This window comes from Ictalurus furcatus, chromosome 28 (genome assembly GCF_023375685.1).
Source record: "Ictalurus furcatus strain D&B chromosome 28, Billie_1.0, whole genome shotgun sequence".
Classification (NCBI taxonomy): domain Eukaryota; kingdom Metazoa; phylum Chordata; class Actinopteri; order Siluriformes; family Ictaluridae; genus Ictalurus; species Ictalurus furcatus.
Genome location: NC_071282.1, coordinates 17,750,353 through 17,765,799, shown reverse-complemented (window position 1 = coordinate 17,765,799; position 15,447 = coordinate 17,750,353). Strand labels below are relative to the sequence as shown.

The 15,447-nt window shown below is 42.6% G+C and overlaps 2 protein-coding genes across 2 annotated transcripts in view; one reads left to right on the top strand and one right to left on the bottom strand.

Moving 5' to 3' along the window:
* The window catches only part of LOC128603793 (astrotactin-2), a 162,422-nt gene that overhangs the window by 92,808 nt on the left and 54,167 nt on the right, over positions 1-15,447 (top strand). Inside the window, exons 9-11 of the mRNA XM_053618483.1 lie at positions 5,686-5,810; positions 6,997-7,101; positions 9,519-9,698. Coding sequence (XP_053474458.1) covers positions 5,686-5,810; positions 6,997-7,101; positions 9,519-9,698 — 410 coding nt within the window. The remainder of the gene's footprint in view (positions 1-5,685; positions 5,811-6,996; positions 7,102-9,518; positions 9,699-15,447) is intronic.
* trim32 (tripartite motif containing 32) lies at positions 10,370-15,182 on the bottom strand. The gene is made up of 2 exons (XM_053618481.1): positions 15,136-15,182; positions 10,370-14,337 (listed from the first exon to the last, which is right to left on the bottom strand). Exon 2 carries the CDS (start codon positions 14,320-14,322, stop codon positions 12,298-12,300), a length of 2,025 nt encoding a protein of 674 aa, XP_053474456.1. The 5' UTR covers positions 14,323-14,337; positions 15,136-15,182; the 3' UTR covers positions 10,370-12,297.

Below are 15,447 nucleotides of genomic sequence, written 5' to 3'. Positions count from 1 at the left end.
GGCGTTAATTGTCTTTGGGTGTAACGATTGGCTATAAATGCCGACCTTGATATAAACATATGTCAGTGTTAAAGCTTTTATATGTGTTATGTAACCCACTGCTTTCAGTCATTATGAGAAAACAATTTTGGATTTTGATTTTCATGTTAGTGAGCCATTTGGACCGTAGATATTGACCTACAGAAATGTTTAAACAAGATGTTGACAGAGAGCGAAGACGAGCAAATTGAGAAGAACTTTGCACTGGCGTTTATTTTCCATTTATTATCAAGCTCAAAAGTTTGCACTCCCCTTTGCTTTAGTTTATTTCTTTATTGGAAAGTGCTGCATTACAGCATCTATATGGTGGAGGTGGAATCAGGCCAGACCATTACCACAAATTCCACAAAATTCCACCTGTATCTTACATTGAAAAATCCTATTCTTATTGTTTCACATTTTTGCTACTAGTCATAATGAAGGAACACTAATAACACCTAAGCTAAAATCTTATTGGTTTCAGTGTCTTTAGTTAGGGGTGCGCAAACTTTTGCACTCAGCGGCTGGGGAAATAACTTTACATACAGCGGTGTTAGGTTCTGGACTTTTATGATATGATATATATATATACAGTAAAAGTAAAGACTGGGATACTCGACACTCGCTCAACTATGAGCTGGAAGACCGTCGGAGTGTTTTGGTATCCAGTGTAGAGAGAGAGCGCCCTCTTCTGAGAGAATAATGAACAAACAACACCGTTTCATAGGTCTAAAAGTCATTAATGTTTGTCTTTCACTATTTTTCCATACTGTTACACATGACAGAATGTGCTTCGTACTCACTACAGTACATTTGCCAATTAAGTCATTATTCTCAGTGTTTGATTTGACAAATATGTTTGTTTGTTTATAAGTAGCAGTTTTCTTATTAATCTCATTCCTATCATCCAGTTAGAATTATAATAATTATTCATTATTATTAACTCTAATCAGAAATTATTACACAGTGATGAATAGAAATATCAGTATGCATGCTGAGAGTCCTAGCATGGCTAGCCTGGCTCGCTATTTATTTATGTATGTATGTACGTATTTATTTATTTATTTATTTATTTATTTATTTATTTATTTTGTATCATTACTTCATAAAAGCACCATATTAATGGAGTGCATTATTATTTTATTATAATTATCCATTCTTTTTTTTTTTTTTTTTTACTCCAATCAGCACTATAAAACAACACATAAAATATTAAAAGTACGATTTGAGTGAATATTCGTGTAATAATTAATGTATTTAGGATTAGTAATTGTTAGCTGAAGAGTAATGATTAATAATTAATCATCGATTCATGAATCATTTTGAACAAATGAGAGAAAATTAAGTGAGTGTGTGTGTGTGTGTGTGTGAGATAGAGATAGAGCAGGATATTTATGTAGATCAGCGTGCATGCTTCTCTAGAGAGAGAGAGAGAGAGAGAGAGAGAGAGAGAAAGAGACGTGACCGGTTTAATTGGGAGACTCATTAAAACCTTCCACATGGTGAGTGTGTGAGATGCTTGGGAGAGAGAGAGAGCGAGAGAGATAGAGAGAGAGAGATGGAGACCATTAGGTCAATGTGTGTGTGATGAAATAAAGGTAGGAGGTGAGCAAATAAAATGGAGAGTGATCCGTGTGTGTGTGTGTGTGTGTGTGTATGAACTGTATCGTCAGTAAACATATTACTTCCAAAGGTCTATAGAGCATGAGAAGCACTGCGTAGCTGGACAGTGTGTGTACTTTAGCTGTTTGCTTACGTGAAGCTTCACGTTCAGACCTCGGCTCGTGTGAACTGTAGATTAATCTGTTATATCCGAGTTATTTTCCAGAAAGTTCTATCCGGCATCGGATTTTCATCCAGCGTCTGGATAGTTCAGACAAAGAGGATAATGAAGACTCGGGAGCCCTGAATGAAACATGGATAAACACACACACACACACACACACACACACACACTGTACACTTCCTGTTACAGTCCGTACAGCTGACAGAATCACAGCCAGAATCTGGCTTTATTTATTTATTTATTCATTTATTTATTTTTTTATTCATCCATTTTTTAAAATGTTTTTTCCTTCTTTATTTACCCCCCCCCCCCCCCCCCCAAAAAAAAAAAATTCACCCGATGCATCCCTGGACTCATTTTCCGAGACGTTGTGAACAGGTCGCGCTCAAAGGGAGGGATGTAAATCCACAGGCAGGACTAACTAGACATGATAGTAAACCAGAGATCACACAGGCAACCTGCAGGGGATTGTGGGAGATGAAAATAAGGGACAGCTTAGAACATGACGCTTTAGAAGAGAGACAGTCGCTGCTATGGGTGTCACAGCTAAAGCCTCGTCATCCATAATCCAGCAGCAGGAGGTGTTTCTTCAAATAATTATTTTTTTTTTCCCCAGAATGTTCAAGATGGACTTTTTATTTATTTATTTATTTATTTTTACATTTATTTATTTATTTTTACATTTATTTATAAACACGCTGACAGAATGGTGAAATTACAGCCGTGTATACTTTGCTAACTCCTTCGCTAACACTATATTCAACTGTCGATTTATAATGTATCTTATACCTCTTGAATTCTCAAAGCCGATTGGTCAGAAGGTGTCGATTCGTTTTCTATAACAGCTGTTAGCGTTTCTATAGTAACGGCTCACGGACGTGGACGGCAGACGAGCCGCGTTATCTAAGACTGGATCACAAACCTGTTCCGATTCGACAAAGAAGAACGTAGAACTGTCGATATGGTGACGTTTTCTGTAAGGAGACGTTTATTTAACATTTAAGGAAGGAGCCGTCAGTGTCAGTGATGTGTAGCTTGAGGTTTTCAGGATGAGGGAGGTTAGACTTTGTGGTTTCTTGGTAACATGACAAGCAGCTTGAATGTAGTAGAACATCCATGAGATTACCGGCTCAGGCCCAGAACAGCTCCGGATGTCTTACGAGACGTGAGGAATGTTTGAAAAGAAAGCCAGAAACGCGTCACAGCCAGTGGTCCAGAGTAACAAAGATTGCTTCATCTTCGGTTCTGGACACGAAGTGTGTGAAATACTGATGAACATCCAGCTTGCTTGTACTCAAGCCACTCCATCTCATGAAAGGGCCATTTCACGGCCTCGGTCCAAGATGGAGAACAGGCTAAAGTGAGGAATCGTTAAGGAGCTCACGCTCAGTGACAAGGACAAACTTTTATGTGGGAGAAAAATCCATACAGTCAGACCTTGGTTTGGGAGAACTCGTCAGCGTTCCTGGCCTCCCAGCCGGGCCAGACGTGGCCCGATTAAATTTGGCAATCGATATTTTTCTGCGAGTACGGCCGAGTAATCTTTTTACAGTGCTCTCTCTCTCTCTCTCTCTCTCTCTCTCTCTCTCTCTCTCTCTCTCTCTCTCTATGTTTCTGTGCTGTAATTTTCCTCTGCGCTCTTCCACTAAAGCAGCTCCTGATTGCCTCTAACAGGCTCTTGTGGTTTCTGCTCTCTTCCACTGAACGTCAGACAGGATGGATCAAGAGGAAGAAGATGAGAGAGAGAGAGAGAGAGAGAGAGAGCAAGCGAGCTTTAACATTTTAAAAGTCTTTGGTTCTGAATAACAGCAAGGATTGGTTATAGTGCCTTTATTTATTTTATTTTATTTTTTACACTAAGCCCTACGCAATTCAGGCCACAATCCAAGCATGGAGCTGAGCAGCCGAGGGTCAAGAAGTTTTATTTTCTCGAGTGCCCCAGACTTTTAAGCTGGCTTTGAAGCAAAGGTGCTAAAAGTATTGAAATTCTTTTACTCGAGTCAATGTTGAAACTGCTCTTCTGAATAAATTGTCTGGTAAAAGTTGAAGTGCAGCTTCAGAAAGTGTAAGTAGAAGAAAGATTCACAAAAGAAAAAGTTCCTGAAGGGAAATTAGTGTCTCTTTATGTGTATTTCTCCTACTATATAGCAGGTAAGTACGCGGTTTGGGACGCAGCCGTGCTCTCTTGTTCGCCGTCAGACGGTTGAGTGCTGCCGTTTGTGTACGTGTCCTGTCGGAAAATGCGGTGAAAATATAGAATATTTATTATTTTTTAACATTAGTTAGCTATTTAACCAACCAGCACCTCTATCAATCGCACACATGACCATCCGCTAGGTTTTCAGTTTTTTGACCACACACAATGCGGAGTGTGTGCGGAGTGTGTGCGGAGTGTGTGCGGAGTGTGTGCTAATTCAGAGAGGTGGTCTCGACATATTTGACTGGGCCTCTGAGTGATGAGTGGTCGCACCTCAAAGGGCAGGGGAGGAGGGAGCAGAGATTGGGACGCAGCCTGGGAACTGCATGAAGAGATAAGCAGCCTTAAGGTTCGAGAGAAAGGGCGAGAGAGAGAGAGAGACTGAGAGAGAGAGAGAGAGAGAGAGAGAGAGAGAGAGAGACTGAGAGAGTGGGAAAGAGTGAAAGAGAGAGAGAGAGAGTGAGAGAGAGTGAAAAAGAGAAAGAGACAGAGAGACAGTCAGATGGACAGACCGAGAGAGAGTGGGAGAGAGTGAAAAAGAGAGAGAGAGAGTGGGAGACAGTGAAAAAGAGAGAGAGCGAGAGAGAGAGAGAGAGAGAGAGAGAGAGAGAGACTGAGAAAGTGGGAGAGAGTGAAAAAAAGAAAGAGACAGAGAGACAGTCAGATGGACAGGCAGACAGACAGACAGACTGAGAGAGACTGGGAGAGAGTGAAAAAAAGAGAGAGAGAGAGACTGAGAGAGTGGGAGAGAGTGAAAAAGAGAGAGAGAGAGACTGAGAGAGTGGGAGAGAGTGAAAAAGAGAGAGAGAGACTAGGAGAGAGTGAAAGAGAGAGAGAGAGACTGAGAGAGTGGGTGAGAGTGAAAGAGAGAGGGAGACTGAGAGAGTGGGAGAGAGTGAAAAAGAGAGAGAGAGACTGGGAGAGAGTGAAAAAGAGAGAGAGAGAGAGACTGAGAGAGTGGGAGAGAGTGAAAAAGAGAGAGAGTGGGAGAGAGTGAAAAAGAGAGAGAGAGAGACTGAGAGAGTGGGAGAGAGTGAAAAAGAGAGAGAGAGAGTGGGAGAGAGTGAAAAAGAGAGAGAGAGAGACTGAGAGAGTGGGAGAGAGTGAAAAAGAGAGAGAGAGAGAGACTGAGAGAGTGGGAGAGAGTGAAAAAGAGAGAGAGAGAGACTGAGAGAGTGGGAGAGAGTGAAAAAGAGAGAGTGAGTGAGAGAGAGAGAGACTGAGAAAGTGGGAGAGAGTGAAAAAGAGAAAGATACACAGAGACAGACTGAGAGAGAGAGAGAGAGAGAGAGAGAGAGAGAGAGAGAGAGACATTCATTAATGCACTCATTTTGTTTGGTTCGGTCTGTCATGTTTTGTGTCATGAGACGTTTGTTTGACAGTTTTTGGAACGAGGGAAAGAAACTTCATTTCATTTTTACCATCAAGATATTTGGAGCGCTACGTTTCAAAATGTAAAAGCGTTCACGCTCTTCTGCTTCTCGTATTTCACCTTCCTGTTGAAAAATCGAAAGAAAATGTTTCAGAAAGTGTGACGAAAATCTAAAAATGAAAAAGGGCCTGCTAATGTACAAACCCAACTGACGTGGAAGGATACACCTTCATTTCCTTTTTTAACAGTTCATTTTTTTTTGTAGATAAACGTAAAGGTTAATGTCCAGTGTTTCTCTCGTCTCTCGTACAGGGACAACAACTTCATTAAGGATTTTCCTCAGCTGGCTGATGGACTGATGGTCATCCCTCTGCCGGTAGAAGAGCAGTGTAGAGGAGTGCTGTCAGAACCTCTACCTAACCTACAGCTCCTCATGGGTGTGTTACACGCATATATACATACATATATACACACACACACACACACAGGAAATCTTTTGGCTCTTTTAGTTTTTTTTTTTCATAATAAAAAAGCATTTTTCCTCATGGGGACCATCCAAATGTCCCCACAAGGTCAAAAGTGTCAGGTGTCAGGTATATCCTATCCTTGACAGGACATTTGGTCCCCACCATGATATGAAACCATGCTCACACAAGCATCCTGCACACTTCTCATATCTCACCTCCTCATGACCCGAATCTCACAAACAGAGTTCACTTCTTCTTTTCTTCCTCCACTTCCGTCCTTTGTAGACTTCAAAAAGACAACACTAAAAGGATTGCATAACACTGAAAGTGTGCTTTTTCCGAAATCAAATGTGAGTAAACCACCACACACTGAGAATGACTCAAGGGCTCTTAGAGAAAAGGGTTCCTCTGCGGTTCTTTGGGTGGTTCTAGCTTTGTAAGTAGGTTCTACTTTAAACCTTTTTTTTTTTTTTTTTTAGAAAAGAAGTTCTGTGTGAACCTTTAAATAAATAAATAAATAAATAAACTCTTAGTGTTATTGATAGCGCAGTCACGATGGTGTTTAACAGAAGGAAATATTCCATTATTTCACATTAAGTGATCAGATTAGCTCCTAAAAGTAAACGCACTATAGCTTCTTCTCTCACTCAATGCAACATTAATGAGAAATCCAGAACAAAAGTAGTGGAGACGTCGGAGCAAACTTTGGACTCAGAGTCCCAGAATGAATGCAGCTGTACAGTGCGGTTACGTCAGAGACTCGGCTTGGCTAGCTAGCGATCCGTGAGTGAGATGACGAGCGTGATGTCATCGACGGTGTTATCAGTATGAACGATGACGATCTGGATCTGTCTGAGCTGAGTGTTGAGAGGTCAAGGTGAGAGATCTGGACAGATCAAAGGAGTAAAGCCCTACCGCAACGCTCTCTTTAAGTAGAGATGAAGTGAGGGATTAATCCAACTGTGCCACTATTAGCAGATAATGATCACCAGCTGTTAGGAAACGCAATCAAAGAGTCAACAATTGAGCAAAAAATCAACTTGATTTAATTGTTGAAGGTCACATGTTAATTATAGAGATTAATATACATATCATTTCTGGGGTTAATTTTTTTTTTTTCCACTGTGTTATACGATGTTGTTTTTGTGTACCACAGGAGACGCCCAGTTCAGTGAGGGGATGGGATATCCCATGGTGCAACAGTGGCAAGTCCGGAGCAACCTCTACAGGGTCAAGCTCAGCGCCATCACTCTGTCTACAGGTACAAGAGCTCATGATGTACTTTCCCCATGCATTATGTAAGGAGTAAATCTTGAGGAATAAAGGAATGGTGTGATGAAGTGAAGTTACTGTTACCGTCACAAAATCGATGATTTTCCTTTAACAGCACATCCCAAAGTGTCTGATTCCTCTCATAGCACAGCAATTCCTCAATACTAACAATGTTTCATTTATTAAATAGTGACGAAACATGTTTTTGATGTGTTTATAGTTACATTTGATGTCGAATGTCCACAAAACAAGATAAGAGTTCGTGTTCTCACTTACGTTATAGCAGCTATAAACAGTCCAGCGTCCCTCACAAGCCTCTCTTTTATCTCTCTTTTGACGTCAATAAGACAACAATGGCAGGTTGTTATGTTACCGAGAAGCCACGAAGTATTAACTCCTCTATCCTGAAGATGCTTCTGGGCCAATCAGATTCAAGAATTCAACAGCACTGTGGTCTAAAGTAGTATCGATGATGTTGGAAAATTAATAAAAGGACACAAATCGGAGAATGTGGTATTTCTACATTTCTTTTGATAAAGTACTGAGGACAAGACTTAGAATGGTCATTACAAAAAATTTTAAATATGTATATATATGTATTTATATATATATATAATAAAGACCTAGAGGTTTCCTTATTATAATAATACAATTCTTCATGTTGTTGCAGCTTTATTTGGCATGCCATATATCATTTTTGAAAAATTTGAGGCTGTACGGTGAACCCAGTGACATGAATTTTTCACACCGTCCAACGACTAGCTAAAGGAAATCTTCAACTCAGACTAAAATATTGAAATATTTCAAACTTTTCCCACCAGAGCAGGTCAAACACTTTGACACAAGTATCTAAGGAGGCCACTTTGTTCTCTGACAAACTCTGAGACCGTTTTAGACAATTGGGCTCTGAGGGACCGACACTTAATACAGGAAGAGCGTTCACTTCCTGAGGATCTCACACTGCATCACTGCCTCAGCTTTGGTTATAGTGTCCTCTACAGGGATCTGAGATATTATTTTACGAACAGACATTGGAATAACGACTACAGGGCTTTGCTGGGAAACATGAACATTCAGAAAAGGTTGTCAAGTACTATGTACATACATATATACATATCTCCCATGGAAGCATGGACTCCACAAGACCTCTGAAGGTGTGCTGTGGTTTCTGGCACCAAGACGTCAGCAGCAGATCCTTTAAGTCCTGTAAGTTGCGAGTTTGGGCCTCTATGGATAGGACTGCACCACAGGGCTCCTCGCCCAACATCCGTGCCTGACCTCACTAATGCTCTTGTAGACGAATGAACACAAATCCCCACAATCTAGCAGAAAGCCTTCCCAGAAGAGTTGAGGCTATTATAACAGCAAAGGGGGACCAACTCTGTGTTGATGCCCGTAGTGTCGGAATGGGCTCATATGAGGGCGGTGGTCAGGTGTCCACATACTTTTGGGCATAGCGTGAATGTTAATAGCTTGCAACTCCATTTTAATGGTGTTTTGAGGTAACCACCTGATCATACACTGTGACTAGCGGTGATGCGCTAGCTCTGAGCAGTTAGGTGGAAACTCAAGTTTCCGTTCCCAGAGGTGTGTATTTATGACCGTGTGAGCTTTAGCACTGTCCATGCTTTCTGTCATTCTTCACAGTCATGTGGGAAAGCGGTGCTCTCGCTGATCAAAGCTTGTCACTCCAGGGTCTCATGCAGTATTTAACCTCGCGCTTTACACTTGCCTGCAAACTCTGTCTAGCCGAGGGCCATTTTTGATCGACAGCATACGATAAAAGTTATACAAGCACATCCTGGGCCTTAAAAGCGGGCTTTCAAGATGGTGGGAGAGCTTTGAGTGTTAGTACACAGTCTTGGCACACTGCACATCCAGTCCCCAGAGGACGTCAAATATTAATGTAGGTGCTTCCATAACGTGCAGGTGACTTCCACCATGGAAACCTCCCCGTTTCCACTGGGGTAAAATACACAAGAAGTCAATACAAGCCTCGATTATTTATTTATTTATTTATTCGTTGTTGTTGTTGTTGTTGTTATTTTGACCATTGGTTTACAAAAAAATAAAATGAAATAAAAGAAAAATAAAACCAATAGGACACACACATTGCTCTGACTTAGGCTGTATTTCTTTTATTAGTTTCTTTTGATTATTATTATTATTATTATTATTATTATTATTATTATTATTAATATAGCATTACACATGCATGGACCATGTCTTTCCCCTTTGAATTATTAAAAAAGTAAATACATTATTTAAACCATACACGGAACCCATAATGAACCTATTCCCCCTTTCCTTCCTTTTGAACGCTAGATCTCTGTCCATCAATATCCACTAAAGCTCTGCTTCATGTCTCCTGATTCCCGGTTTGTGTACCCCGCCCCCCCTCTTTAGGATTCTCTAAGGTTCTGAAATCTCTGACGGCAGACAGCACGCGTGACGAGCTGCTGTCTTTCATCCAACAGTACGGCAGCCATTACGTCTCCGAGGCTCTGTACGGCTCCGAGCTCAGCTGTAACATCTACTTCCCCAGCAAGAAGGTGCAGCAGCAGCTCTGGCTCCAGTATCAGAAAGGTGAGTACAGGGACGAAGACGAGAAAGCTTCCTTTATTTATTTAAACTCCTCTGTGCGTTGTTGGAATTGAAATTGTTTGAAAAAAGGGATTCCAACTCTTTACAAACCAAAATTTTCCCTTTTAAGAGCAACAAGAAGTATCTCAAATATAGACGTGTCTGGTAGCTAAAGCTTCGTCTGTAGTGTTCTGTACTGAGAAACGAAGCTAATTACAAATCTGGAATTTGAATGAATTTCAATGTCCACTTGGACATCCCATAAAAAGTTTGTGAACCCCTGACGTATTGGATGTAGAGTATAAACCAGCTTCAAAATGGCCACTGCGATTGGTTTTAGCTTCACTAACCCACACCAAACATCACAAAACGTTCTGTGTAAGTACTTTGGAAATACTGTACATTTTTATTATTTTTCTGGCCAAGCTACCGGTTTTTATTTTATTATATTTACAACTCCTTCTGCGCTATCTGAATGCACTTATCCTGCCGCTATAAAGTGTTTTACACCCGTACAAAATCTCTCATATCTCTGTAAACACTTCTGAACCCCTTATAAATATCAAAAACCACTTCCAGCCACTTAACCCATCCCCCCCAGGATAAAGTGGATATGGAAATGGATATGCAAATTGTTTCTGCTCAAACCATAACAAAAACACGCAAAAGCTTCACAAATTTATTATTGAATTTATTGCACACAAGTGATCATGAACAAATACAAACAAAGAATCGGAGAAATTTACTTCACAACGTCTACGCAATAACACACTGGTATGTTGTAGTGTCAAGGACTGAGATGTGTGGTTACAGCACCCTGTTTTTTAATAAGAATTTTTTTTAATTAAAGCTATGGGCCAGACGGTAACTTAACGGTGTTGGACATTTGAAGTCAATTTGCTCGTTGTAGACCAAACGCTGCTCTTGAACGTGACTCGACTTAAAGTCGGCATGTCCCCCATTTTGATGTGTCGCCAACATGGTATCTTGTCATCCACCCATTTTTTCCATATCAACATCATATCACACATATTTACACACCCATTCGCACACTAAGGACAATTGTGAACTGAAATGCCGATTAGCCTACAACGCACGTCTTTAGACTGGGGGAGGAAACCGGAGTACCCGGACGAAACCCCTGAAACACACGGCACACAGGGCGGTGGCAGGAATCGAGGAAACTCCCAACCCAGGAGGTCAAACAATTTCATAACAAATTATAATAAGACTCGTTTATGCTGTTAAACATGTTTATCTGGACATGCCAAACTTCAAACGAGTCACGCAGCAGAACTTTTAAAACTGAAACTGAACGATCGAACTCACCCCAGACCGACGTCTGACGCACGGCTACGTAGTCATGTGAGGTGTCCCATAGTGATAGAATCATACAGTACAGAATGATCTAGCAAGTGCATATAATTACCTATCATTTCTTCATTTGGTTTACGATTAAGACTCGATTCGTAATAAATTCCAGCTCGTAAACAAGTCGTACGTCAAAACAAGGACACTTGAATGCTTCAGGATTGTATACGGCGGTTTATATTGTCCTGCTTTCGTTTTTCCAGACCTGCCAAACCCGGCGAGGAACAATGCGTAGTCTTGTTGAGGAAGGGTCAGGGTTGTTAACGTGCGCGCTCTTTTATTAATTGCTACGTGGAACATCGTTTTCAGAATCGTAAGGAAGAACGTGCGCATGTAAACTTTTACACGTGTGGCAACTTTAACGAAATGAAATGGAGGAAGGGGGCGGGGCTTCCAGAAGGGGTGTTGGTTAATATCAAAGAGTCTGAAACGTCTACGCAATTCCAGATTCGTATGTTGATTGGCTCGTCTGCCAATCAACTGCTATAATGTACGCCAATGTTTAATTGTAGAGCGTCTACGCAAAATTCCTAAAGTTTGGCAGGTCTACTTTTTCCGTGGTGAATTTACAAGCTATTGCGGTGATCACATGCTTAAAGAAATCCTGATCTTGGAGTCCTTTGGTAACTACAACAAACTTGTAATACAGGTACAAAAACACCTACGGCGATGAGGTCATTAATTGCATCATCGTGATCGTTTTATACCAAGATTAACGGACGTAGTTACACTGTATTCCGATATTCTACACTGCGAGATGACGCTACTTCACGTGTTCGATGATACGAGAGGGCACTTTGACACTGAAGAACTATCGGTCGATGGAAAAAGACACAAGCAGGAATCGTTCATTTGGTGGAGAAACATGTTCACTTTATGCATCCAGATAAAATATTTCCACTCTGCTCAGCGCTTGACCTTTAACCTGACAGTCCCCTTGATCCTCTTGATGTTAACACAGCACAGGGTGTCAAAACTTTGGTACACATTATTGATTTCACAAACACAGCCACTCAAAAGACAACACCGGTCAATTTATTGCTGTCTGTTGTGCCGTATTTCCGTAGGGAAAAAACAAAAACAAAACAAAAGCAGCCACAATGGTAAAAGCGGGGTAGTGGTGAAAGACTGTTTAATCGACTGTCTGCACTTCTTCCAACCCTACCAATGAAATCTCAGGGATAACACAGCCCTCGAGTTAAAGTGACAAGTCAAATAAAGCTGTGCGGTCTTAACAAGTCGACGAGCGCCGCCTCTGTAAATAGGTGTACACCTTGACACAGTGGTCCCAGCAATCTAAAACCAGAAGCTGTCCTTTGTGTGTCACGGCAACTCCGACGGGACACGTCAGTCCCTCCTGAATCAGAATGTTATAACCACCTTCTTTGGGGAACTGCAGGATTTCCTTTCGGCCGCTGTCCGTCACCAGCAGGTCCCCGTTGGCGTCCACGCACATTCCCGTGATGCATCGGAAATCCTCGGTTTCGGAGAAGAAGTGGCTGAGCTGTTTCCCGAGCTGGCCGTCCGTGCCGACCGACCCGATGGAGAACCCTCCTTCCAGGTGGTGCTCGTTATGCCTGTTCTCGATGTTCAGGCCTAACCCTTGCGTGAAGTAGACCGTCCCCGAAGAGTCACAAGTCACGAACTTAGGCCTGACGGCTGAGCACAACCTGTTGTAGTTCACCACTCCGACGTTTCGATCCACCGCCAAGCACCAGAGCTTGCCTCCTTCAACATCAGACACGACAAACTGCCCAGAAGGCATGGCAGCTATCCCCCATGGCTTGATCAGCTGGTTCTTGTGGCACGCGATGCAGTGCCCGTCTGTCGTGTAAACCTTGACGGAGTTGTCGTAGTTATCCGTGACGCCGATGAGTCCCTGAGCGGTGATGGCGATGGACAGAGGGATGAGATTGGGAAGGTCGGCGCCTAGGAAGCTCAAGACGAAGTTGTCGATGCTGCTCGGGTTGCGGCGGATCTCGCGCTGGAAGCCCTTACGGTTGAAGATCTGAATACGATAGTTGCCGCGGTCTGCCACCAGAACATCGCCGTGTGGAGTTACGCAGATGCTCACTGGCAGGTTAAACATACCCGGGAGGTTCCCTTTGCACCCCATCTTCTTTACAAACTGACATAACTGACCTCCGGATGCTCCCTCTGTCACACGTCCGCCCTCATCCACGGATTTGGATTTGAAGCTACCTGGTGAGGCGCACACCGCTTCCTCTACGGTGCTCGTCATATCGACATCACGATACATATCTACAGGGGCGGTGGTGGCCGTGACGGCAGCAGCGGCAGCGGCAGCAGCGGCGGCGGCGGCTAACTCTTGGCCATCTTCTTCATCCGTGTTAATGGTACACTGCTTAGTCGTCAACTGCCCCACATCTAACGACTGCGGGTTCTCTGTTTTGACCAGCTCGGGTTCTTGCAGCTTTAGGAGTACGGGCAGACTGCTTTTAACATCCAGCTCTTCTTCGTCGTTACCACCCGATTCTTCTAGTAGAGCGGTGTCTGTTTGCTTAATCCTCATGGTCAAGTAGTCACACCGAGACACAACCTGTACCTCGGCGATGTTCAGAAGGTACGTTTGCTCTTCTAGGATCTGAGAATTGAGCTTCTCGACCTCTGCCAGGGATGCCGCGAAGGCTCTACGCGACCGCCCGAGCTCTTCCTGCAGCTGCAGCTCAGCCCTCGCGTACTCCTGCTGCACCGCTTTGTACTTCAGACGTAAGGATTTGGAAATGCCATCAATAGCCGCTTTCTTCTTCTGAATATTAGCCATGGAATCTCGAAGATTCACCAACTTTCCACCGAGGTCTTTCCGGCGCTGTTCGGCGGTGGCGCGGATGGTCTGCACGGTGTGCCCTTGATGCTGGTGACCTTCCACCTTGCAGGCATCGCAGAGCACCACGGAGCAGTCGCAGCAGTACTGACGCGGAAGCCGGTTCTTGCAGGACGTGCACATCAGGCAGGCCGTCGAGCCGCATGAGCTCGCACAGTCGATGATCTTCAGCACCGTGAGATTGTCAGCCAGCTGCGAGATGCTGCTCATGCGGGAGACCTTACTGCAAAACGGGCACCGCACGCCATTAATGGTGCTCGCCAGGAGCTTCTCCAGGCATTGCCGGCACACAGAGTGGCCACACTGGAGCAGTTTGGGACGGAGCTGGTCCTGATTGTAGGTTTCCAGGCAGATGGGGCACTCCAGCACCTCTCGCACCAGGTCTGGATCGAGACATGACGTAGCTGCCATGATGCATTTCACGAACTACGGGTTAGAAAACACAAAAAGTGCTTTATGTAAGCATTATGTAATTGTAATATGACGAATACTTTAAACTCGACACAGGTATGTTTTACGGAAATGAGATTTCGACGTAATCGCATCCCTTCTCCTCTCTATTTCCCGTGAGGTCTTAAAGAGCAGTTCCTTGACATATCCTTTTTAAGTATATAGTTGTTTTGTTTTTTTTCATGACTCAATTACAGAAGTCACTCCCTCTAATGGTTTAAACCCATGATACACTGTTTATAGAGCTGTACATAAATATAATTCTTACTGATATACATTACTGCAGACTGAGTTTATTAGTTTGTCCCCCCCACCACTGATGTGATGCATGAGGTTCTACATTAATGCATGATGTTTTATTCTGGTATCTAGAATGATCTTTTTAATTTTTATATGCGTTTTAAAATAAATAAACACTCGTTTCTGTCTTGCGTCAGCAAACTACCATGACTGAATGAGAATATTTCATGTTTAACATAACCGGCAAAAAAAAAAAAATGTATTTTAAAAGCTTAAAGACAGTGATAGTGCGTTGTTAAATAAAGCGACTAATAATAACTTAGCTCTGTACACACCTATTAGTGTGCTAGTTAGCAGCCATGCTAACGCAAACCGACAAAGCAAAACATATATATTTTTATATATATATATATCCGCGTAATAATTATTTGTAATAATTTAAAGACGGACTAATATCGATAAAGTACTAGGTGAATTTAAAAAGCGGGTGAAACCGCATAAACTGCGGTATATTTTGTCCACACTAGCGCTTACCTGCTCAGCTCAGCTCAATGTCAGCCTATGATGCAGCATCAACAACCCGAACACTGCGGAGCTGACGTCATCCGGGTATTTAAGTAAGGTCCCGCCCTTCAGCTGATGTGATTGGTGGACGCTCTGTTCAGCTCCTATGCGCGGATTGGTCTGTAGACTGATCCTTCACGTGTTTTGCCCCTCCTTTCTTTTAATATAGAAAATGCTAACAATACGAATTACACATTAAATATGTTAATTTTACCATACATAACCCAGTCTTAGTGCCAGACAAACACTATACTAGAACTCTAGTACGATTTTTTTGTAAAA

Bases quoted from the DNA above. Each gene is read 5' to 3' on its own strand.
- trim32 (XM_053618481.1), bottom strand. From the start codon at position 14,322: ATGGCAGCTACGTCATGTCTCGATCCAGACCTGGTGCGAGAGGTGCTG.